General features: G+C 35.2%; 1 protein-coding gene and 1 long non-coding RNA gene across 2 annotated transcripts; one reads left to right on the top strand and one right to left on the bottom strand.

The window, feature by feature from the left end:
- The first annotated feature begins 8,597 nt into the window (after positions 1–8,597).
- LOC119528783 lies at positions 8,598–24,626 on the top strand. Its single transcript, XR_005215765.1, has 3 exons — positions 8,598–8,654; positions 23,137–23,193; positions 24,548–24,626. It is a non-coding gene; the product is annotated as an uncharacterized LOC119528783 (long non-coding RNA).
- LOC119528782 (MAPK-interacting and spindle-stabilizing protein-like) lies at positions 16,386–17,914 on the bottom strand. Its single transcript, XM_037829042.1, has one exon. The coding sequence runs from the start codon at positions 17,807–17,809 to the stop codon at positions 17,084–17,086; it is 726 nt and encodes a 241-aa protein (XP_037684970.1). The 5' UTR covers positions 17,810–17,914; the 3' UTR covers positions 16,386–17,083.
- Positions 24,627–24,935: the final 309 nt, after the last annotated feature.

Raw genomic sequence — 24,935 nt, 5'->3', positions numbered from 1 at the left:
GTAAAGTAATTCACACATTTCAAATCAGATTCTGTTATAACTTTCGTTTTCACTTCTGTTACTCTATTGACAATAATGGTTTGTCTGCTTTAAGACAGTGAACATGCTTTCAAATGAATGCTTACATGACAAATTCAATTGTAAGACTGTCCTGTGAGTCACTTCCTTTGAATATTCATTATATAAATATCAAACAAAATATTTAAGATTCATGTTTTTAGGTTTGACAAATGTTTACCTTCCACAATACCACTATATATTCAGAAGGACATGCAAAAATAAACAGGATTATTTTGCGTTCAGGGAAGGGCATACTCATTAGTTCACTATTCACTAGTCCATCCACTTTTGGATCTCTTTCTGTTAAGAAATCTGGAGCTATCTCTTCCACCTGCAGTGTCCCATTCATCCCCACTGTGTGTCCACAGAAGGGCCTGCCAGCATTGACTAAGGGTTTCCTACAAGATTTCAAAGTCTGAGAATCATCTACAGAAAGACGTTTTATCCTCAGGGCTTGAGAGAGTAGCAGTTCCACCCCCTGAAAAGGCTTACACAGTGGCACATCCCTTCTCTCTCCAAGCTTTGAGGAGACCACCATGTTTTTGGCTCCATCCTCTTCAAACATCAGGGTGGCATCAACTCTCTCCCATCTCCAGGATACACTCTCAACCCTCTTAGAACACTGAGGTAATGGCCAGGCTCTCCCCCAAACCTTGGTGTTTAGTTCGCTAATGCTTCACTAAAGAATGGCTAATGCTGTCCAGAACACTTCTGTTAGCTTGGAAGGCAATGTGGGCTAGCATCTGCTGTTCCTTTGCTCCTGGGTTCTGGTTTCAAAAATGGCTTTCTACAAAATGTCCTCTGGGCTTGTATCTCTTAGCTTCCCTGGAGCAAACTCTGGGCTAGCTTATACAATTGTCTTCAAGCCATCTATAGCATCAGCTCCTAAGCATCTCTCCAAAAGACTCTCTACTGCAGCACTGAGTTCCTTCTCTCTCTCAGCTCTTATAGGACTCCAGTGATTTAAATGAGACCCACAATGAATGGGCAGAGTAACATCTCCATGGAAATAATCTAATTAAAGGTATTGCCCACAGTTGGGTGAGTCACATGTCCATGGAAACATTCAATCAATAGGTCACAGCCTAATCAGAAAGATTAATAAACCTGCCCCCACAAGATTGCATTAAAGAATATGGCTTTTGGGGGGACATAATATATGGGAATATGTTCCACCCCTCTCTAAGGTCAAGGGCAGCAACACTTTTCCTGAACAATAGGGTGGAAGGCCCACCCTCTGCAAATTGCAGGGCAAACACACCCTTTCTACATGCATAGGTGGGTCCATTCTCATGGCTTGAGGTTCGTTAGCTGCAGATCTTAGCTACTATGGTTTTGCCTTTGAAGTCATTTTTCCTTCAATCTGTCACTCTTTTGTCCCCTTTAGTCCAGGCTGGCAGTGGCTCTGTGTATACAGATCTTGCAAAAAAAAAATGTGTTGGTTTGGCATGCAGCACACAGGGGTCCCAACCCCATCAGACAATAGGACTTTCCACAATTCCTTTCTGGATAACTCCATCTCCAATCCTGACTCACACTGAAATGGCTGGCTGGTTCTATGTTGTGTTAATTCCTCATGTGGATCACTATTCCCTGGTGACTCACTTTCTGGAAGCCCAGAAATTTCCACACCATCAGTATCTGATTTCTTTGTATCCAAGAGTTCAATTCTCAGCTTATCCCTCTCCTCTCACATTTTACTATAAGCTGCAAGAGAAGCCAGGCTGTATTTACAAATTTAATTTGGAAATGTCTTCAGCTAAGTATCCAAGCTCATTGCTTTCAAATTCTACCTTCCGTCCAACATCAGGACTCAATTTTGCCAAACTCTCCACCACTTTAAAACAAGGATCATCTTCCTTCCAGTTTTCAATAACACATTCATCATTTCTGCCTAAGGCCTCATTGGAAGTATCTTTAGTGTCCATATTTCTACCAACAGTCTCTTCAATCAATCTAAGTCTTTTCTATCAGGTTCCTTACAATTCTTCCAGAATCTTCCCCTGCAATTTATAAAGCTGTTTCAACATTTTTGATATTTGTAAATCACAGCACCCCACTCCTGGTACCAAAGCTGCATTAGTCAGGGGTTCTGTATGGAACCTGAACCAACAGGAGATATCTGTAAATACTATGAAATTTTATAAGTGTCTCACACAACTGTGGGGATGAGTTCAAATTCCATAGGACAGACTGCAGGTTGGCACTCTGATGAAAGTCTTCAATGAATTCTCCAGAAGAGGCTGACTTGTTGAAGTAGAGATGAAAGTTATCTTTTCTGACTGCTCAAGCTATCACCTCTCCCGTAAAAGCCTTCAACTGATTAGATTAAATTCTCTCAATGCGGAAGACACTCCCCTTAGCCAATAGCAGATGTAATCAGTCATAGATACTATCAATTTATTGATTATTTAAGTCCATGAAATGTTTTCACAGCAACAGATAAGCCAGTGCTCACTTGACGAGGCAGCTGGGTATGATCACCTGGCCAAGTAGACACATAAACCTAATCATCATAGCATATAAATCAGAAGCTGTTTTCTTAAGTGCTTCCCTCACTAATGGAATAATTTCTTCCTCTTGCTTCATCCTTTAGAAAAAAAATATATATCAATGTTAATATTCTTTCAAAAGTCAGATATTTTTACACAAGAAAAATGTACAGCACAGGTAGAAATCTATTTTAGGGCACAAACTAATGAATTAATTACAGCCAGGTAGTTGCCACCTCTTATAGTTTTGATAAACACTGTTTTTACTTTGGAAATCACAGTTACATGTAAGTCCACACTCTTCTGCCCCGAACATCTATATATTAAAAAGAAAAATCTGCATCACCAGAATAATGAATGGGATTAACTAAAAAATCTTACAGAAGTTCTAAAACAGTTCTCCCAAATACCTACTTTGATATTTTATATATATGTTTTAGACCAATTTTAATTACTCTCTTCTTAAGACATGTAATAACATAATTTGATATTTCTGTATATATATTTCCTATTACAAAATATAAAAAATAGATGAATAAAAGTTATGGCAAAAATTTAAATTAAAATTATCTTTAATTTTATATGCATTTAATGTTCTAAAAAATCTAGAAAGTAACATTCCTTTGCCCATTTTTATTATGCAGTTTAAGAATCATGGATGATTTTTTTCAGGCTTTTCTTTCAATCTGTTTATCCTCATGGACGATTTTTGTTCCTGTCAGAGGAAAAATGTAAACATTTTTAATTTAAGCTTTCAATTTGCAGTTTTCTCCAGGAAAATAATTAATTATAAATTGATTTACATGAAAAACTGCTGTCATTAAATGTTCCTCTATTGACCAAGTGGAAATGGAACAAAACTATTTAAAGAAAACCACTTATATAATCATAGTAGTTTTCTAGAGTATGCAACAAATAAGGTAGCACTCTAAATCTAAACCCAAAGTGTAATGAAACACCACAGTGATATCCCATCTATCTATCTATCTCTCTATCTATCTATCTATCTATCTGTCTGTCTATCTGTCTATCTAGATATAGATATAGATACATAGATATAGCTATAGATATATACACACAGACACACACAAATACATATATATTTAAATACATTACATATTTGGTAACACAACTATTTGAATACCTATTCAGGGGAAGGGAATTCATAAATTGCACTTTGGCATTTGTGTTCCTGAATCTAAAATGAGACATAAATTGTCAGAGATATTTTCATTAATATTACTTTCTTATCTTAGTGAACTAATAAATATGTTTAAAGCTTTTGTGGGATAACTGTTATAGGAGTTCTTGAGGCTTTCAACTTGTGATGATAATAGGCATTATGTTTCACTGAAAATTAATGGGACTGATGTACTTTCTAGAATTCACAGAAGCTATCAAACACATGTCATTTAAGAATAAAAATGTTTTCTACCGGATATTTCTCATTATGATTCTATTAAATGGTGGGTAGACAAACGATCTGTCTTTATTTACTCCTGTCAATGAAGGACTGTCAATGAAATATTAGGTTTCTTGGGAATCTATTACAGTATTTTTGGTTTATAATACAGTGAGTCTCTGTTGAAAGTAGATAATCTGCTACACCAAGAATATTTCATAAAAAGACATGGGAAAATAGGCTTCCCTCAGGCTAACCCAGTAAAATAATTCTAATGTCATCTCACTTTTTTTAGGTAAGAATCAGTCTCTATAATGTAATAAGCAGGGAAACAATGGAAAAATAACGCTGGGTATGTTTTGTGTGTGTGTGTGCGTGCATACACAAATATATCTGTGACAGAGAGAGAAACTGTGCCAGAAGACAGAAAAATTTGAGAGCAATAAAAATATTTTTAAATGTATTCTGCTGCTTCTGTTGCTGATTTATCTTACTATATCCTTGCTATTAAAATTACAAAAGTTAGCAGATATTTAATAGAGTAATTTTCTTTTCTCAAGAAACAAAAGTTGGTTTATATATGTGAAGACACAGGTATCAAATTGTCAAAACAGATTCCACATGAATTGTATGCACTACCATTTGAACTGATGATTCAAGAGATTCAGGCCACCAAGAGGCAGAGTTGAACTATTCTTAAACTGGAGAACTATGATCCTGTTGGACAGAGCTCCATATGAGAGAACCTTCCTTTCTTGCACTGAGCCAATCTTTGGTTTCAGATTTAAAATACAAATTGTATTTTCATAGTGGGATCACTTCATTATATTTCCCATGATAATAAATCATCAGGGTATTATAATCCTTTCAGTACCATAAATACAATAAGAATAACCTTCACATAGTCCATTTCTCTTAATCTCCACATCCAAGGAGTCATCAGATCTTTTGATTGTATAATGACAAATATTTATAAACCATATTTCCATTTCTGTTTGATACTAAAATTTATCATCTTTTGTAGTATTAAAATATACTCTTACATTTTTTTCTTCATTTATTATTTCCCTTTTACAGAACAGTTTCCTTGGTGCTTTGGTTAGCCTCTTTAATCATAATGTTAAAAATTTTATCAATTGCTCAGTGATGCTGAATGTCACTATGACATTACTCACTGAATAAAACATTGAAAACATCATGATCATGACATTAAAGATTCTGATAATTTTGTTCAAAGTTTTGCTTCCCATCAATGCAAAACCTCAAGAGACCATTAAAACATTTTTTTTAAATTGCCTTTCTTCACTACTGACCTTTGCTGAAATTATTCTTTCTCTCAGGAATTCCATTTTCCCCATTCCTTAATCTCAAAGTACTTTTCATCCTCCTAAACCCAGAATTTAGATTAGTCTTGTACAATAACCTTCCCTGGTATAATGGGAAAGAATTATTTTCTCATTATTGATTTGAAAACATTTTTTTTAACAATAATATTGTTATGCCATGTACATGTCTGAATGGTCACTGTCAACTTGATGGCAGAAATTACATTTTGCTCATCATAGTGATTCTCAGAGACTCTAACATGGGGCTTCAACAGATGGTGGACATTCATGTTTTTCATTTGTGTGGGACATTTGTGTGATAAAGGAGTCAATGATTTGCATTATAATTTTAATGTTTGCAATAGAAAGATAGGATATTAAAAGAAATACTGAAATTGCTGCAATGGAGTAAATAGACCAAAAAAGGATTTATTTATCTTTTTGTGAATAAAAGAGGCCTGAGTATATATGTTGAAGCAGAACTTCTGAGAGTTAAGTTAGTGTATATTTATCTGCATGTGTCTGTGTGTTGATAATTTAATTTATGGATTAAATTCCAAAAGAGAAAATGAAGCTAAATAAAGATAATATGGTGAATGAAGAAAAGAGAAAATTAACAAAATCAAAATTATGTTCTTTAGAAAGATCAACAAAATTGATAAACCTTTGAAAGAGGTGACATTACTACTGACCTTAGGAAAATTAAAAAATATTTTGAGGAAAACTGAACAACTGTATGCAAAACATTAGATTTAGTTGAAATGGAAAATTCCTAGAAATACACAAATTAATGAAACTGACCAAGAAGAAATAGAAAAACTAGATAGACTTTGTAACAAGTAAGGATATTGAATTAGTAATCAAAAAGCTACCAAAAGGAAAATCCCATGCCAAGATAGTGAATTCTACTAAACAATTAGATTAGAATTAGTATCAATTACAATCGGTTCTTCACAAACTGTTCCAAGAAATAGAAGAATAGGGAATACTTTACAACTCTGTGAGGCCAATATTACCCTGATACTAAAGCAGACATGATATCATAAGAATAAAGATAGAAAAATCCTGTGAAAACTACTAGCAAGTCAAATCAAGCAACATTTGAAAAGGATGATCAAGTAGGATTTATCCCAGGGATGAAAGGTTGGTTTCACACCCAACGTAAATAACTTTAATGCAACATATCAATAGGACTAAAACCAAATGATCATTTCAATAGATGCAGAAAAAGTAATTGACAAAATATAATACTCCTCAAAGATTAAAAGCATTCAATATACTGAAAGGAGAAGGCAACTTCCTCAATCTAATAAAGGGCATCTACAGAAAACCCACAATTCACATCACACGCAATAGTGAAAGAATTAATGCTTTCCCCCTAAGCTAAGGAAGAACATAAAGAAGTCTATTCTTGCCACTTTCATTAAACATTATACTAGAGGTTTTAGCCAGGGCATTCAGGCAGATAAACAAACAAAAGATATTCAGATTAGAAATGAAGAATTAAAACTATCTCTAGTTGAAGATGACAAAAACTTGTATATATAAAATCCTAAGGAATCCACATATAAACTATTCATACTAATAAGCTCAGAAAAGTTTCAGATTATAGAAGTAATATAAAAATCAATTGTAATTCTGTACACTAGCAATTAATCAAAAAAGAAATTTAAAAAGCATTTTTACAATAGCATTGAAAACAATAGAATACTTAAGAAATAATTTTTAAAAATAAATGCAAAACTTGTACCCTGGAATCTGAACACAGTGTTGGAAGATATTGAAGAATACCTAAATAAATGGAAATATACCCCTTGTTCATGGATCAGAACACTTAATATTGCTAAGATGTCAATAGTCCCCAAATTGATGTAGAAATTCAATGCGATTGCTATTAAAATTTCCACTGGACTCTTTGCAGAAATGTGTAAGCTGATGATAAAATTCATGTGAAAATTCAAGGGATCCATCATAGTCAAAAATCTTGCAAAAGAAGAAAGTTGGAGGGCTCACACTTAAGATTTCAAGTTACTTACTATAAAGCCAAAGTAATCAAGGGAGTATGATACTGGCATAACAAATAGACATATTGATCAATGACATGGAACTTGGAGTCTAGAAATAAATCCTCACATTTATTAGTCAATTGATTTTGATAAGGGTGCAAGATTCTTCAATAGAGAAAGAATAGTCTCGCCAACAAATGGTGCTGGGACAAATGTACAGGCACATGCAAAAGAATGAAGTTGGACTCCTAACACCTACCATACACAAAGAAATTAAATCAGAATGTATCATAGACATAATACATTAGCAGAATAGCAAACTCTAGAGATAGAATGTAGATTAGTGATTACTTACAGCTGGTGGGAAATGGAAAGTGATTGCTAATGGGTAGAGGATTTCTTTTTTGGTGATGAGACTATTTTAAAAGTGATTGTATTGATAGTTGTATACAGCTGTGAATCCACAAAAAGCCACTGAATTGTATACTTTAAATAGGTGAATTATATGTTAAGTAAATTTTATTTCAATAAAATTGTTATAAATAAAAGATAATCAATACTCAAAACTCAAAAAGAGTGGATGGGTAGCAAATTCAGTTTTTTTATAAAGAAAACATTGCTTTCTCATGTTTATAAATGTAACAACTGCAAATGTACTGGCATCTAAGATGGCATCAAAGGAGAAATCCAAGACATTTAAATAATTGCATATTTCTAGATAATTGAAAACAATTTATAAAAGATAAATTATAAGGATTTATTAAGAGACAGCCCAAGTTACAATTATTATGAGTATCACTCTTCTCATTCCCCCAACATGCATTCAATTAAATTATTGAAGTCATTATTCTTTTGTCTAGTAGAAGTTCTGTAGAATATTTTCTCCTTCCTTTTTGGAAAGGTAAGATATTTCTCTATCTGCTATACCATACAGAAGAAGTCATAAGGCTCAATCAATCAGATAGGAAGGCACTGCAAAACGATGAATTGTACATCTCCTTCTCCCAGGAGGCATCTACATGTCAGTATTCCTAAGTCTCCCTCTCTTCCCTTAAAAGGCAAAATAATAATCCTTAATGTTGTTGTATGTCAGGTAGATGAGGCATGAGCCCTCTCTTTAATATTCTATCCAATGAGGCTTCCTTCAGAAAAAAAAACATGGTGTATGCTACGACATGCATGATTTAATCAGAGATGACCGGGAGAGGTCAATCTGAAGTGAATCTCTACCCTTCAAGTCCTCCTAAAAATCTTCCGTTTATTCCACAGTTGAATCAGCATGTGGATGCCCACTTTACAGATGGCAATAACAGTCAGTGTTACCAGGGGAGCAGCAACTTCCAAGAGAGGACAGTGCAGCATCAGTGAAGTAAGTGTTAATTTCTGCCTTTTCTGCCTTTTCTTCATTTTCCCAAACCAATTCCCCAAAGTGGGAGAAAATCACCCTGAAAAAGCAAGGGAAGTAGGCAGAAAGAATATATTCAGCCCCTCTCCTACTCAAATTCTGCCTAGTACTTGGCATAAGATAAGTACTAATTTATATATTTAATTGATGGCTTAATCATACTGAATTTATTACATTTTAGGATTTGGGAGTCTGCCTAAGTTATGTATAAAGAAGAAGAAAGATGGATTCAGAGAGCATGACTTAAGGTAGTGAGAGGAGTAAATATAGAGTTTACATTTTGAAACAAAATGTGTAAAAAGAAAAAAAAAGTAAAAACTAAAAGGAATATAATTAAGATTCAGAAAAGATAGATTAAATAAATGTATATCAGGTTACATTATTATTTGAGATTTTTCTTTTGTTTAGAGAAAGTGGTGGACAGTGATGGGTATGGTTAGTCAGAGGAATGTAAAATGTTCATAATAGTAGGGAATTCCAGAAGAGTCTAATAAAACAATTTGTGAGGGCTTAAACTTAGAAGGCATCAAGTTTAGGAGAATCAATCGTAATATTTGGGAGACTCTTTCCATTGCTATTCATGGAAAGGAAGAGAATGTATTTGTCAGATGTCACTCATATTTCCATTGCCAAAATTTTCTCATAAACAAATATGATTCCAGAGGCTTGTTCAACTTTAGGCATAAAATGGAAAGTTCTCCAAATATTATCCCCTCAGGAAGCTTGTGATGTAGTAAAGAGATTATATAAATAAATAAACTAATATATTAAATGTTAATTAATTCTGCTGAGTACTATAATGAGAGCAATCATGGTGAAAGCAAAAGCAAAACAGAAACAAATTTATGATAGCTTGAACCATTTCTGCAGCTGTCAAAAAAGCTCTTTTGGGAGAAAGAATTTAAGCTGTTATTTTAAAGAATGAAGAGGAAACATGTGAAAAGATGAAATCAGGGATAACAAAATTTTCTGTGTTGAAGTAGAAAAGTGCTTGGTACATGCAAACAACTGAAATAAGGAACATGCAAAGAACTGAGTAGTGATTTGGTGGCATGAGATGAGTTTATGCTGGTCCTTAGAGGAATGCTCATGAAGGGAACAAAATTAGTTAGCAATAAGAACACTGGAAATCTTAGAAAGGTTTTAGGTGGGAAGTTATGAGATCACATTTAATTTTTACCATGACTTTTGTTACTGGTGGTGGTGTACCTGGGACACCAAGAAGGAAGGGATAAAGAACCGTTAGGAAACCATTTCAATAAAGTTACCAGGTGTTTTAGTCTGCTGGGCTGCCAAAATGCAATATAACAGAATTGGACTAGCTTTTAACAATGGGGATATATTAGCTTTCAAGCTTACAGTTCTAAGGCCATTAAAATGTCCAAGTTAAGGCATCATCAGGCAACACTTTCTCCCCATAGACCAGCTACCAGCAACCCTTGACTCCTCTATCACATGGCAAGGCACATGGCAGCATCTGCTGGCTTCTCTCTTCTCTTCTGGGTTTCATTGCTTTCAACTTCTGGCTTCTGGGGTTTGCTCTCTTATCTTCTGCAGCTTTTTCTGTGTCTGAATTTCATGCTAATAAAGGACTCCAATAAGAGGAAGAAGGCCCATCCTGAATGAGGTGGGTCACATTTCAACTTAAGTTAAGATCCTACTCACCAAAAATCCTACTTACAATGGGTCCACACCAACAGTATTGGATTAACTTTAAGAACGTAATTTTCTGAAGTACATAGGTTCAAACCATCACACCAAATGAAATTTTGGGGACTGTACACATGTGCTCTGAATGGAAATTAACAATGGACAAAACCTGAAATGACTTTTGGAATTAGAAGCATAAAAAGTTAGGGCTAAAATAAAGAGAAAAATCAGTAACTCTAAAACTTCTCACTTGACAACTGTGAGGTTGTTGGAGACATTTACCATGGTAGAGAAGAAGAGGGTGGGACACACAGAAGGTTGAGCCATGGGAATCAAACATTCAATTTCAAATATATTAATTTAATTATACCTTTATTTGATCAAATATATCAAGTAGGTGGCTGAATAGAGGAGATCACGGATATATAAAAGGATTGGTGTAGCAGTTGAGAAGAATTCAAAATGAGAGAGATTCTAGAAAATTAGTGAATGGATTGTTCAAGTTTCTGATTATAGCAGGAGGAATATAGGGAGAGAAACAAAGCCAGATGAGAAGAGAAAACTAATATAACATCTAGGAATTAAAGGAATTAAGTATTTAAAAGAATGAACAGTTTCAGTAGAACTGTGAAAATGAGAGAAGAGTAATAGACAAAAAGTTTTGGTCAGCTATTTCTGAGTGTTGGGTTATTAGAGATAAAGAAATACAGAGCAGTGAAAATACCTAAGGCACACAATTCATGTGGTGGCTGAGGTGAAGGAAACAAAAATAACAATAATAAGAATAAAGAAGATTAATGGAGTCAATGAAGTGTGAGACTCTGCTTGAGACTTTTTATATTTTCCAAATATAAATATGAAACTAAAGAAAACTTTGTCTATTCCATATACCATTTTTCTTCATTTATTAGAAAGTAATGGCAGCAGTTTTCTGTGTTTCATGTGGAAGGATAAAGATTTATTATCTATATGTGATTTTGGTTTTTATTTTTAGCTTCATCAGGTTTTACTATAGGAACCTATAAAGTTTTATATGTCAAATTCAAAACAACAAATGTTATACTCAATTTCTAAGCCACTGAGGTAAATTTGATAATATCGATAGAGTATAACATCAGAGTGACTAATCTATAAAATACAGTTTCTTCAATTGTATTCTCAAAGAAATTCATTTGTATTTTACTATACCAGTTACATATAAAATCTTTTTTGTGTTACAGCTAAGGGGCTAATAAATAACATATTTTCTATAACTTCACCATAGTTTAGAATCCTTGGGATATAGATGTAGGAGGCAGAAAAAAAGTGGCTTGGATTGTCAATTTTTTTTCTGCCTTAGACCTATGGGGAAATGAACTGGTATGTTATCTCTGTAGGAAAATAGACCTATTATTTCACCCCTGAAACAGTCCACCTTGTCCATCTAATTAACACACTGCTAGATAATTGCCAGGTTTCCATGGGATGGCCCGTTTCTATAAAACATATAGCATGTAAGACCTGCGGAATATCTACCCTAGCTGAACAGGAAGTCCCAAAAGAAAGGAAGGAGACTAGTCATGGAAGCTACTCCTGCATCCTCTAGGAGGAATGACTGAGTAGATAGGAGGGTATTACATGAGGTCCTACACTGAAACTTGCAAACTGAGTATATCATTTATATTTTTAACTTCAGTTAAGACAAATATATTGTGGTGGATGATATAAGTAGAAAAGGAATTTTTAAAAAGGTATTGTGCTTCTCACATAATCTTCAGGAAAGTCAGAAAATTTTAGGTTTAAAGCTACAGAGGTAGGAAAATGCCTCATATCAAGCTACATTGCTGATCTAGTGAAGACACCTCTGTTGCATTTACCAAGCAGTAGATGTTTGTCCTCCCACTGCTGCATCCGCTGAACAAGTGGTCTGGTCCTGCTATAACAATTTCCACGTCAGAGAGATTTTTCCACATGACTCTTGCTTATTTTTGACAAAATCTAATTAATGAAGTCTGAGGTACATATAGCATTTGCAAGGTAAGCTAAATCTGTGTCCCACTGAGACTAATAACAAGGACAATCCCCCAAACATACTCAGGATGTTCAGATGCTAAGCAATTGTCATCATGCTAGCTGTCCAAAGTAAATTTATCTTTACATAAATAAATTTACCTTAGCCCTTTAAAATATCCCTGCACAATGCATGTATAATCAATAACTTTATCCCCCCAAGATGTTGACCCAAAATCTCACCAGATACTGACTGCATCAGCTTCAACGTCAAATCATTTGGTGATACTCATTTCTTCTCTAGCTTTCCATGATGCCTTTTTTTTTTTTTTTTTTTTTTTTTTTTTTTTTAGCCATGAAAATACATTTTTTAAAAAAATTTTCAGGTATAATACACAAAAGCAAACAAGTTTATCTTAAAAAATATTAAGTATCACATCCATAGACTATTCCTAATTATAATTACTTCTTAAAGCAACATTTGTCTTTGTTTACAAACACAGCAGCAGGTGATAAAACCTAACATCTCAGATTGTTTACAGTTCTTAATACAAACAAATGTACATGTGTCAAATCACATTTTAGGCAGTTTAACTTAAAATGCATAGACAATTACATACATTAAATTTGTCATTAAAAAGTTGATGAAAGATCACAATTTCAGGAAAAAATACAAAAAAGTATAGAACACGCATAAAAAGTCAAGTTGACTTAATGGCAACAAGTCAGTATCTGCTAATCAGTGACAGGCAGAGAAAGTGCCTTCATCCAGGGGAAAAGTGAGAGGAAAAACACATTACTTAGCACATGTGAATAGCTGCACTAGCACCACACTTTTGAAAAAAATCAAATTTCTTACCTAAAAAAAAAAAAAAAAAAAAAACCAAACCATACTTTGCCCTTAAAAAATGTCCAAAGACTGACACATAATTTCTACCAGCAACACTATGTTCACCTATGTAAACTAATGGATGTACTAATCAATTCAGTAATGTCACCCCTTAAGAGTGAGCCTCCCAAGAACAGGGATTATCTTTCATTTCTGTAACTCAGGCATCTGGAATAGCACTTGGACCATTAACATTTAAATGTTTATTGAATGAAGGCAGTTCTCAGATGTCTTCTAGAGCCTGAAGTTTGCATGGCATTTCTTTACTAATACTGATTTTATTGGCAATTTTTGTTCTACTTGGCAGGACTCTACAAACCAACAGTGTCTATCTTCAATATTAAATATTGCTTTAAGATTATAGTCTTTCCTGAAAACCACTCACTACCTTCTATGCATAGTACAGCTTAATAGTATAATTTATCTGAATTTACAGCTTATGCTTTTCAAAAAACACTTGAAGCTCTGTGCTTAAGTTTAATTTCCAGAGTTTATAACTCTGGCATTTTATAAAACCAGTTCTACATCATTCAGGATGAGGAAGGAAAACGTTGGCACTAATCATTTAGAAGGAAGAGGCAACTGATTGATATGCAAATTAGGCACAGTGTTTTAAACTTTAAATAGAGCTATGTTCACCTACACAGATGGTTTCAAAAGTTGTACACTTGAGTATAGGTAGGTGGCACTAATTATTTGTGTGAGAAAATATCATGGGTATAACTAGCTTTTCTCCTAGAAAATATTCCATTTTCCACTGTGGTTGTGTGATTCACCTAGGCCAAAAATTCACCCCTTCTTCTCTACCCTATTATGATTCTCTACTGAAGACAATAAATAGTAATACGGACAAAAGAACTCCTTAGGTAATTAAAAAATGTATTGGCTATTCCTGAATGATAAATACATTACACTTTACACAAAACAGGGCTGTGGAGTTAGAGCTATAAACAGTGCTTCACAAGCATAAAACGATGTAAGGCTGAGTCCTGCAGAAAAAAAAAGAGCCAAAGCATTTTAAGTACTCCTTTAAAGAGCACTTGAGTCTTGAGAACTGAGTGTATCAATGAAGACCTAAGGCAGATATACTGTATCTTGCAAAATTTCCACTTAAAAGTTTTATTTTTTCAATCATTTTTATGTTTAACCTCAGCACTGCTTACATATTTTATTTTGAAATCTATGATTCTAACCACAGAAACACGATTCCTCAATACCTCAACTATCTCATCAAATACATATTCCATAATTTGGGTTCCCTCAAGACCAAACATACTTTCTAACAAGCATTCTTTTCCATAAACCAATCTCAGCCTAGCATGACTTGTTTTGAAAACAATATTATTCCTTTGTAAAGAAAAAAAAAAAATCCTAGATGCTCTTCCCCCTTCCTTCACTGAAACCTCTTCTGCTTTTAACTCCACCCTGAACCTAAAAATTTGGTCCAGAATGCCCATAAGAATTAAGAACTTCCCCAATGAGAGAAATTATGCTTTGCAGAAAGAGAGAATATAAAAGCAAATTTTATTATTCCTCTGATTTTACTCTTACATTAAAACAAACAAATATCTCCCTAATATCACTTGGAAAATCCTTAAAAACAAAGGGCTAAAATGGCAGTGATCTAGGGTAGTGTGGGACACTAAAAATGTTATACTAATGGGAAGCAGTAATCTCTAATCTCGTGTTTATGTCCCTACAAATTCTTTAATAAAAAATTTTCTCCCATAACCAAGACAATGGATTCTGTAATTACAGATTCCCAAACTTGCTACTTTAGTCAAACTACATCCTCTACAGCATGACATTAACGATTGCGTTTAAAGCCAGAGATGGCAACTTATCTCAATGTAAAGACAACCAAAACTATAAGGAGAGGAGTCTTGCTACCATCTCACTTTACCTGTCATCCTATCCTTCCAATTAACTGACATTATGATATTGACTGGTAATTTAAACTATGACAACTCCTATAGCCACCTGCCCTGTAAATTAGACTGCTTAGACAACAGAATCCAAGAATGTTGTAGATAGCTGCTACTCGCCCTTGAAGTAAAGAAAAAAGACCCTTTATGGCACACTAAGAGCTGCCTACATTCCCATCTGAAAATATCTAAACAAATTAGTTTTCCACTTTTATCAATTCTGAAAGGTTGAAATCTATCATCTACTTACAACAAGGCTTAAACACTAAATGTCCTTTTCAAGGGTGATCATCTTGCTTTCTTAAAAGGAGGTAGCTGTTAAACCATTAAATTGGCTGCATTTGGCATTCTTGACATTTTAATTATAAGAGAAATAAACTACTAAATACTTTATTTCTAACAAAAAACAGCGCAATCCAGCATAAATCTCTCCGATACTGGTCCAAGAAATCCACAATACATTTTAGAAGTCCAATGGATACATTAAAAAGTTTCAAAATGTTATCTGACAAATAACAAGGTCAGCTCTACTGTCACTCATTTATTCTAAATCTAAGAACATTATCTTTTGCCAAAAAGCTATGTAGGTTGTTTTGGTAGTTACAAACAATATTCAATATTTAAGCAACATAGTCACACTGCTTTAAACTCAACTGCAGAGTTCTACAATTTTTTATTTTCATGTGTTAGATAATTTTTTCATGGATGGCACGCAATTCAACTATTTACCTGTCAACAAATACAGAACTGAACTGTTAGCCATAAGCTTTACAAACAGATTCAGGAAACTATGCAGGAGACAAACGACACATTATAACCAGACTGAAAGACAGATACATATTTTGATTCGCACTTGTACAAAGAGAACAGTCATGCTTGTATGACTTAAGGTTCTCTAAATGTAACTGCGATATGTTTATGGTAGATCCCTAGGAGTGTGCCAGTTTTCCATTATCAGGGAGGAATTAATGATGTGCTCCTTCTAAAGAACTGAGAGTGGGGCTACAGGGAATGGTCTGGGCAGCATAGCTGCCTCAGGTTTTGTGGGAACGCAAATTACTTGTTGCTATGAAGCAATTCCCGGGGTTTCCTCTGGCTTGAGGTTCAAAACAAAGAAGAAAATTTTTCTTTCCTTGAGCTCTTCTCAAAGCAATATGGGTATCTCATAATATATTCTAAAAGAATAAAAAGACATCACCAATTCTGTAAGAACATAATTTATGTACACGTTGGCCAGGATTAAAAAGAATTGTTTTTTTCAAAAATGGCAGATTTTACAGGTGTACGACCCATCTGGCTAAAAACAAAACAGGCTAAGTGGAACTCAAAATGAAGAAAAAGTTTTTTCTAATCAAAGCTCAAGGATAACAAAGAACATTGGCTGGTTAATTAACTCAACATGTGGCAATAATTACTGACAGTTTTAAAATGTATATCCAAAATATAACCTCAAGAGGACCAGATTTATTTATCCTATAGATAGAGCAGCTCAAAATGTTTAGAGGCATCACTTGTTTAAATTATGGCCATATGACTGTTTTCAAAGTGTGTTTATTTAGGGAAAAAGTGATCATAGAAAAATACTTGAACTAACTTGCCAATGAAATAGATTCTAACAACAGTCCACATCATCTTAGATTTTTAAGTGTGTAGTTTCATGTTTTAAACAAATTCTATTAAAGAGCTATTCAATATACTTAATCACTTTAACTTTCCATGAAAACCAAATAAAAATCACATTTGAATGATTTACGTTTTTATCTGATTGTTCCAAATGTACATCCAAGTACAAGAGGCAGATATCTTCTCTGAGAGGTGCAAGAGTTGTTCTTTCACGAATGCCCTCTAAGAATAGTGAAATCAGCAATTTTTATATATGCAGTCATGTGCATATATATATGTACTTCAAAAAGCAAAGCGTCATCTCTTCATCCATTAACTTAATGGTAAGAATGGGGGCCACCAGGCATTGGTGGAGCACCAGAAGGTCCCGAAGGCACTTGAAAAGGATTACTGGGGGTAGGATAGAGTCCTGGTGTGGGATATGAGCCTGCAGGGGCAGGATATGGTGCTGGTGGTCCCCACGCTCCTGGTGGGACAGTGCCCCATGGTACAGGTGGTGCTCCCCCTGGTGCTTGGGGAGGAGGAGGAATGGGATATGGCCCTGGAGATGGGTATGGCATATTAGGGGTAGGATACTGCCCTCCCATTCCTGGTGCCCATGGTCCAGAAGACATGGAACCCCATGGACCTAAAGGACCAGCTGCAGCTGGATCTGTGGGTGCACCATATGGTCTAGGAAGCTCTGGAAAGGGCATATTTGGTGTAGGATATGGCCCAGTGGGGCCAGGGCCTGGCACACTTGGGGCTGGGTAAGGACCACCAGGTGGAGGACATGATGGTCCAGAAGGAGGAAAAGGTGCTGGAGGCGGTCCGGTGGGAGGCACAGAGGGATACATTCCAGTTGGTGCAGGTCCAAAAGGCACAGAAGGTGTTGCACTTGGTGGGAGTCCAGACGGCACAGAAGGTGGAGCACTTGGGTTATTCCAAGGGTTGGAACTTGGCCAGCCTTGAGGAGGTTGACCAGGTTTTGTATTGCTAACAGTAGAGGTTTTGGCAGGGGAGTGTTCGGGTAGTGCATCTGCCAACGAAAACTCTTCAGACATTTTCCCGGCAGGATCCGATCCCGTAGCAAGGTTTAGAAGCGGCGATGGGTACGAAGGAACTGAACACTGACGAACCGAACGCAGCCTGGCGGGCGACGGCGGCAGAAGCGGCGGCAGCCTCCATGATGCCTTTTTAATATTCTGGAACCTATGGCTTAAATTACAAAGTTATCAACCAATGACATATTATGTGAAAATAGTGGGAAAAGGAATCAGAGCACCTTAGTTTAAATGAAATAGTAAGTAAGAAAATATGGAGAATGTTTTGGATTAGTTAAGTTGGATTTTAATTTAACTAAGGACAAATGGTGGACCAAGACAGGAATGCCTGAGAAAGATGGTTTACTTTTCACAGGTCCCAGGGAGAGAAGGGTGCAATGAGGAGTCTCCAGGAAGTGCAATTGGATGGGGTGGCTCAACAGTGGGTGTGGAGCACACAAGCAGAGTGAGAGGGACATGTGGGCTTGTGCCTTTATTGTTATCCAGGGTTGGAGGTTAGTAGATTTCCTGAGGGAATCAAGGATAGGTTAGTTTAAAACAAATGCACTGAGAAAGGGAAAGAGACTGGGGGCCCGAGGGTAGTAGGGATGGTTAGCTACTCATTTGGGGCCAGCTTGGATTCTGGGTGAGGCATGTGGGTGGTACACTCAGTGGCTGCAGATGTGGGTTTGAGTTCTGGGGAAGTTTATGCCCCAAGGGTGGAGAGTTGTTTAATAACTAGGCCAAAGTGCTGAGGCAAATGGCTTAGCTGAAATGAGATGGATGTTGAGGCAGCACACAAAGTTTTGATTGTTAGGAAAGAGAAACCTGTGCAAAGGCTGTATTTGGCAAATGTGGCTTTCCTCACCAATCACTAGTTCATGTTCTGTACACTGTGCTAGCAGGGATCTTTATTTAATAACATGATCCAAAGAGTCATTCCTGAAGGTTCTGTTTCCTTCCTGGAATCATATTCCTTTATAGGGTTTCAAAAGTCTTCTAGTACATTTTCATGATCGAAAGTGACAGTATTGAGGAATCCTAGATAATAACCTTAGTTCTATCCGTACTTCTCCCTGCCCCCACTATGAAGCACCAAACTCATTTCCCTATTAGGGTTAAGATGAAAACCCCAGACAACACATATTTTTGGGTCACCATGAATATCCTAAAAGGCCAGTAATTATGTCTAATCTAATACAAGCTTTGATTTGTTCCTTAACACAAGCAGTCATAATTGGATGCAAAAATCTCAGAGAACTTAGAGTCAATGGGATGGAAAAATAATTTATAAGTTCTTAAGAAAGTAATGAGAGATTCCACTCACTTCAAACTCTTTGGATCCAATATCCAAACTTTTGGAAAAGCTGCCATATATTTGTTAGCTTCTTCAGAGCATGAATAGGATTCTCAGGGCAGTGTCTCAAATGCACGAATTCTAATATGTCAACTTACACAACTGCAAAGTCTTTAGTAGAACGTTCTGCCATGATTTCAGACCTCCTGTTTATGGTGATGTGATACACCAAAGACAAAAGAAACCCACAGAAACACATAATTTCTTAGCTCTTTTTACTTAACTTCTTTTGAAAAATAGTGAATTCTGTGCCCAGAAGCAAAATTGTGTGGAATGCCATGATGTAAGTCATGCACTGAGTGAATAGATGATGATGCTAGCAGAAGAAAGGGAGTTTAGGAAAAGTATTTGGAGCTGAAAATAATTTCCTACTTCACCAAGGATGCATTGTTATTATCTCTGGAGTGGAAGTAGTACACAAATGAACCTTTCTCATGATGACTTGTCTGTTCTCTCAAGATGTACTATCTTTTCAGGGACTCGGGGTCAGTAGTTGCTGTTACCAATTGGCTTACTTCTTTGTGATATAAGCCAGTCAAATTTGTTGAAAAATTTTCCATGTTGTTGAACCCAGGACCATCCATGCGACTATGGCCATGGTGTTCATGAGTTTATTGTGAAGTTACTCTCCTTTTACTCATTTAACCCTCAAGTACAATTTTCGTTGTTTTCCTTCCAGAATGTTTTGCAGAGCACAACCCAAAGAATTCTCCTTTGCTCTTCTGTCACCATCCAAGATTTGGTAACAGGGACCAAATTTAAATTCCTACCTGATGCAATTTTTAAAAACTGTAAAAAAATACAGGAAATGATTTTTAGACACTAAGCATCAGGCAAAAAAGGACTGTGATCCCTGAGAGATGTGAAACCAATACAGAGAAGAAGATGCTTAGCTAAGTTTACTTCCTGGAAAGAAATTCCAGGCAACAGCACAGGTATGCAGAACCCATGTGAAACCCATCTGTCTCAGAAGAGGAGACAGATATGGTAGCCCAAGGAGGCCACTGGCTAGCCTCTGAAGGACAGAGTATCCAAGAAGAAGAATCTTCAATTGAATAATGATCAGTACACTTGTGTTAGAAAACCAACTAAAATAAACAGAGGGAACAATCCCCAGGGCTCATAAAAGGCAGAGTGTAACACCTTATAAATCATGGAGCATCAGGTAGAGTATTCAGAAGGTTATCACCCAGGAGTGAGGAAAACTTAGGGTTAGAATAAAAGATGTCTGGCTCCACCTAACAAAGTTTAATGGCAAGGCTTGAAATCATCAAGCTGTTTCCAAGTAATTTAACTGCCTCCTAGAACAAAGATCGAGAACATATGGAAGCAATAAAAATTCCCATCATCCAACAAGGTAAAATTCACAGTATCTGGAATCAAGTAGTGTCTTGTGGAAACAATATTGCGTTTATATTATAAATTAAAATGACCCATAAAATAGATAACAAGCAAGGAATAACATTTAAAAATAATATTACCTCTGAAATGAACCTCCAAATCCTAAGCCTTTACTCATATGATACTCTCATTTACTAATGAAAGCCTTCTTAACAAACACTGAAAATATTTTTTTAAAATTTATTTTAATAATAATTTTGATTTTAGTTATGGCTAAAGTCAATAATAGAAGTGATGGTAAATGACTATTTCCTTTTTATTTTAATATTTATTTTAATATATCATTAATTATTTTAATTTATATGAGACATTATGATTTTCAGTAATGTGCAATTAAGTGGAATTTCTGAAGTAGAACAGGGAGGAAAGAAGTAGAACCCATGTGAATTTCACTGAATGTAGCCAGAGGCTAGGTAAAGGCTGGAGAAAGCCAACTTCTCAGTTTCAGGTCTTTACCATGGCCTACATTTGTTGGTTAGATACTTAGGGGCTGGGGAATAAAATATGGTACCAATGTTGATGGATGATGTTTTTTGCGGGAAACAGTCTTAGTTGTTGCATCATCTCAGACATTTTCCTTTTAAGTGATTCAATTGCCTGATATAACAACAACAAAAAAATTCTCTTGATTTTTATAAATCCAATAAATAAATGCATAAAATTACAAATTTCTGTTAGATGCATCAATAATGAGAATAACTAAGCAAGAACTTATGCTAAAATTATGACTAAATTTATTAATTAAATACAAATTTTATATTAAATTTACATGGCTATTTTCCACCAGGGTAAATTATTTAACAAGCACATAAATAACTAAGAGCAGATATCTTCCTTCTTAAAACACAATATTCACAGTACAGGTCTGATACTCCTAATATTTTGATAGTTAATTCTAAATCATTCCACACTGAAAATCTATATCCACTTAAGGAAACAAATTAACATACCAGTAATTGATGTTATATACTAACAAAGCTTTAGTATACTTGCTCTCATCTCTTTTCTTATTTGCGATCCTACTAGGAGGTAGGATCTTGCCGTCCACATGGGTCTTCATGATTCCCTAACTTCACTTAGTCCCTTTCTTTACATTTAAGTTATAAACATGACCTAATTCTTCAATCTTTAAGCTAAGTTTGAAGCTTTCTCCTAAGTAATAAAATCTCCAAGTATCAATGAAATATGAATACAAACAATAAAATTATGAAAGTTTATTGTCTTCTAAGCACCCATTGTCTTGTTTTAAATAAACTCCACTAAGGAATTTCAATCACATCACTTTGTTTGACAGTCATACTCTTCTTATTTAGTTATATTATTATTTATGTACTGGAGAGTTTGGTTAAGTTGTTTCAATTCTCTTTCACTGTGAGAGCAAGGATATTCCATCATGTTTCTAAGAACATAAAATTTCTTAGAAATTAAAAATATTTTAAGCTATTGTTTTTATATCCTTGTAGAGACAGGTCATTTCTGCAGTCCTTTCTAGCAGTTATCTTTGAGATTAATGGAACAATTTCATTTTTTGCCTCTACATATATTTTAAATAATTTAATACACAATATTAAGTACAAGATTCTCATGTATATGTATGCACATTTACTGTCTGGCAGGCAGAAGTGCTAGGTAACACAATCTGAAATTGCATGGAGGAATTAAAAAACTTGCAACAAATTTTATCTAATGGGAAACTGAAGATAGGAAGGAATGGAAAGATAAATCATGCCCACACCTTTTCTTCCTGCCCATCCCCCTAATGAACTTTTCGAAGGCATAATTGTACTGCTTTTCTGGAGGTATCCCATATAATTGAATAATCAGCTGTGTTTTCTTGTGAAGCTACAGTCAACTCAGTAATAAACACGCTTGTATTTGCTTTCCATCCCTCCCTACTTCAATTCCCTTTCCCCTGTAAAAATTATTGCCTTTTATTGTAGCCCCCTGTTGTAGACTGAATTATGTACACCAACAAAGACATGTTCTCAGTCTTCATCTGTGTCCTTGTTGGTGTGAAAACCCATTTGCAAATAGGACCTTAGGAAGAAATATTAACAGTTAAATTATGGACTCATTTGTGAATAGGATCTTCTAAAGTCATGTTTTAGTTATGGCCCAAATGAATGACAGTGAACCTTAACCCATATTACTGGAGTCCTTTATAAGCAGAAAAAATTCAGATGCAGATTTCTGAGAAAGCCATAGGAGGAGATAAAGACATTATCATGTGATGGGAGGCAGAGATGCAAGCCAAGGGACTCCAAGCACTGCAGCAAGTCAGCTCCAAAATGCTGCAGACCTTACAGACCTCAAGATGAAAGCAGGGCTTTGCTGATGCCTTGATTTTGGACATCTAATGTTTCATGCCATGAGTCAATAAATTCATGTTTTTAAGCCAAGCCATAGTGTGATGTTTATCAGAGCAGCCTTGGAAAATGAAGGCACCCCAATTTTCAAGTAAAACATATCACAAAAATTGGCCTTAGGCTTGTGTTCTAAGGAATTTGGCCAAGAATAAGGGAAAAGTGTAAACGATAAGGAGCAAAAAGAATAGACTCTTCTCAGCACTTGTATTTTCTGTTTTCTGTAGATTTCATCAGCTAGACACCCTAACTTTTCAGCCTCTGGTTGGGTTGACCAGAAAAAGGTAAGTGGTCAAATGGGGACAGTGTCTGAGTTCTACTGATAAAGGTTACATATCCTATATGGTGACCTTCGCCTATAGCTACTGCTCTACATCTCTGGTTTCTAATAGTGCTTATTTATTTTGCTTCTTCAATCACTGAATCAAGTGTGTTACAAAAATAAGTGAGAACATAAAGAGAGGAAGGGAAATAAATTGGGGATAAAAGAAATGTATTCCCAAATGTTGTAAAAAGTTAAGAGATGTGGCAAGAAATGGAAGAAAAATTAATATTTCAGTTTGAAATTTGAATAGGCTGCACTCATTATTAACTATAAAATCTGGGGAAAAATGGAAGTGAGTTGTGAAAGCTAGAAGATTTGTTGGAGAGGTGTTTAGTTTAAGGAATTCTGAGGCAAATCAGAGTACGAGAAGGATCATCATTGTGAATATTGACATTGCCCAACATTTTGTAGAAAGTAGTATTAGAAAGAATGAAAGTAAGCCAAGTATGAAAATTTTGAAATTACTGACAAAGGTATGTAGGTGACAGTGATTAGGGGCTAATGGAGTGTCACTGGTGATTCAGTCTAAAGCCATGAGTTTCATTCTTTATTATATAATAATACTAGCATAAAACTCTACTAATGTTATGGGAAATAAAAAAATGATTAATTTATAATTTCTATTTTGCCAAATCCGATGCTGGTACATAGAGGTAACCATACTGTAGTTGGTTCTGAAATGTTCATAAATTTGCAGACTCAAAATAACATGGGGCATTAGAGAAGGTCTGCTTATGATTAAGATGTAGAAAATCATAATAGATGAACACAATTACAGAAACAACAAAAAGGAACTGAGGAAAATGAATAGCAAATTTTTGATAACACCTCAAATAATTGTGATTGTTAAGAAGTCTAGTGGAACTAAATTCTAAACAGAGACAGGCCTTTAATAGGTGAAACAGATCCATGGTCACTGGGATTATTTGCCAAATCAGTATATGAAAAGCTTTGGGGAACTAAATTCAATATTCTTACCAGAACTCATTTAACATTTATAGATTGTTGAAAAGATCAACTTGAAAGACATTTTTCTATGGGAAAACTGGCATCAAGGCACACCCTATTATTTTACTTATTTGTGATTGTATGTATGTATGTATGTGTTTGCAAAACCCATAGAAGGTGTCATAACTTTTGGTCTTATGGGAAATATTTCATATGCAGATGAACATTTTTGATGACGTTGCTTGAAACATCCATATTTATAACAGAATAGCTTAAATTTTGCTTTGTCTTTCAAGACTCAATGTTAAAAATGAATTTCAATTTCAGTAAAATAACATCTACCCATTTCTCCCTCTCTCCAATAGCTTCCAGAATGTCTGTTTAAAGTGTACCTGTTGCCAAGATAGGTGAGTGATCCTAAAACTTCCACTCAACATCACAGAGCTTCAAACTTGTTTGTACAACAGATTCTAAAGTTCTATAAACATGTGGACCCTCTCCTTTGTTTTGAGATCTTTCTAATTAACTGTGCCCTCTGTTGAGTTCATTTATTTCTCTTCTCTATCTTCACAAATCTCTTGAAGACTACAAAACAAGCTCAAAAACCAATTCCTGGACAAGCCATCATGCAGGGATACCCTTCCTTCTTTCTTTCCAATGGGTGAATGAAAATTAAAAAAAGTAGTAATAAAAAGGAAGAAAGAAAACATCAAGCACCTCATAAAGCCTGTTCCATCCCCAGACCTTAATGTC

The sequence above is a fragment of the Choloepus didactylus genome, chromosome 3 (genome assembly GCF_015220235.1).
Source record: "Choloepus didactylus isolate mChoDid1 chromosome 3, mChoDid1.pri, whole genome shotgun sequence".
Classification (NCBI taxonomy): domain Eukaryota; kingdom Metazoa; phylum Chordata; class Mammalia; order Pilosa; family Megalonychidae; genus Choloepus; species Choloepus didactylus.
Note: the sequence above shows the minus strand (reverse complement) of the source record. Positions and strands in the feature narration are given on the sequence as shown.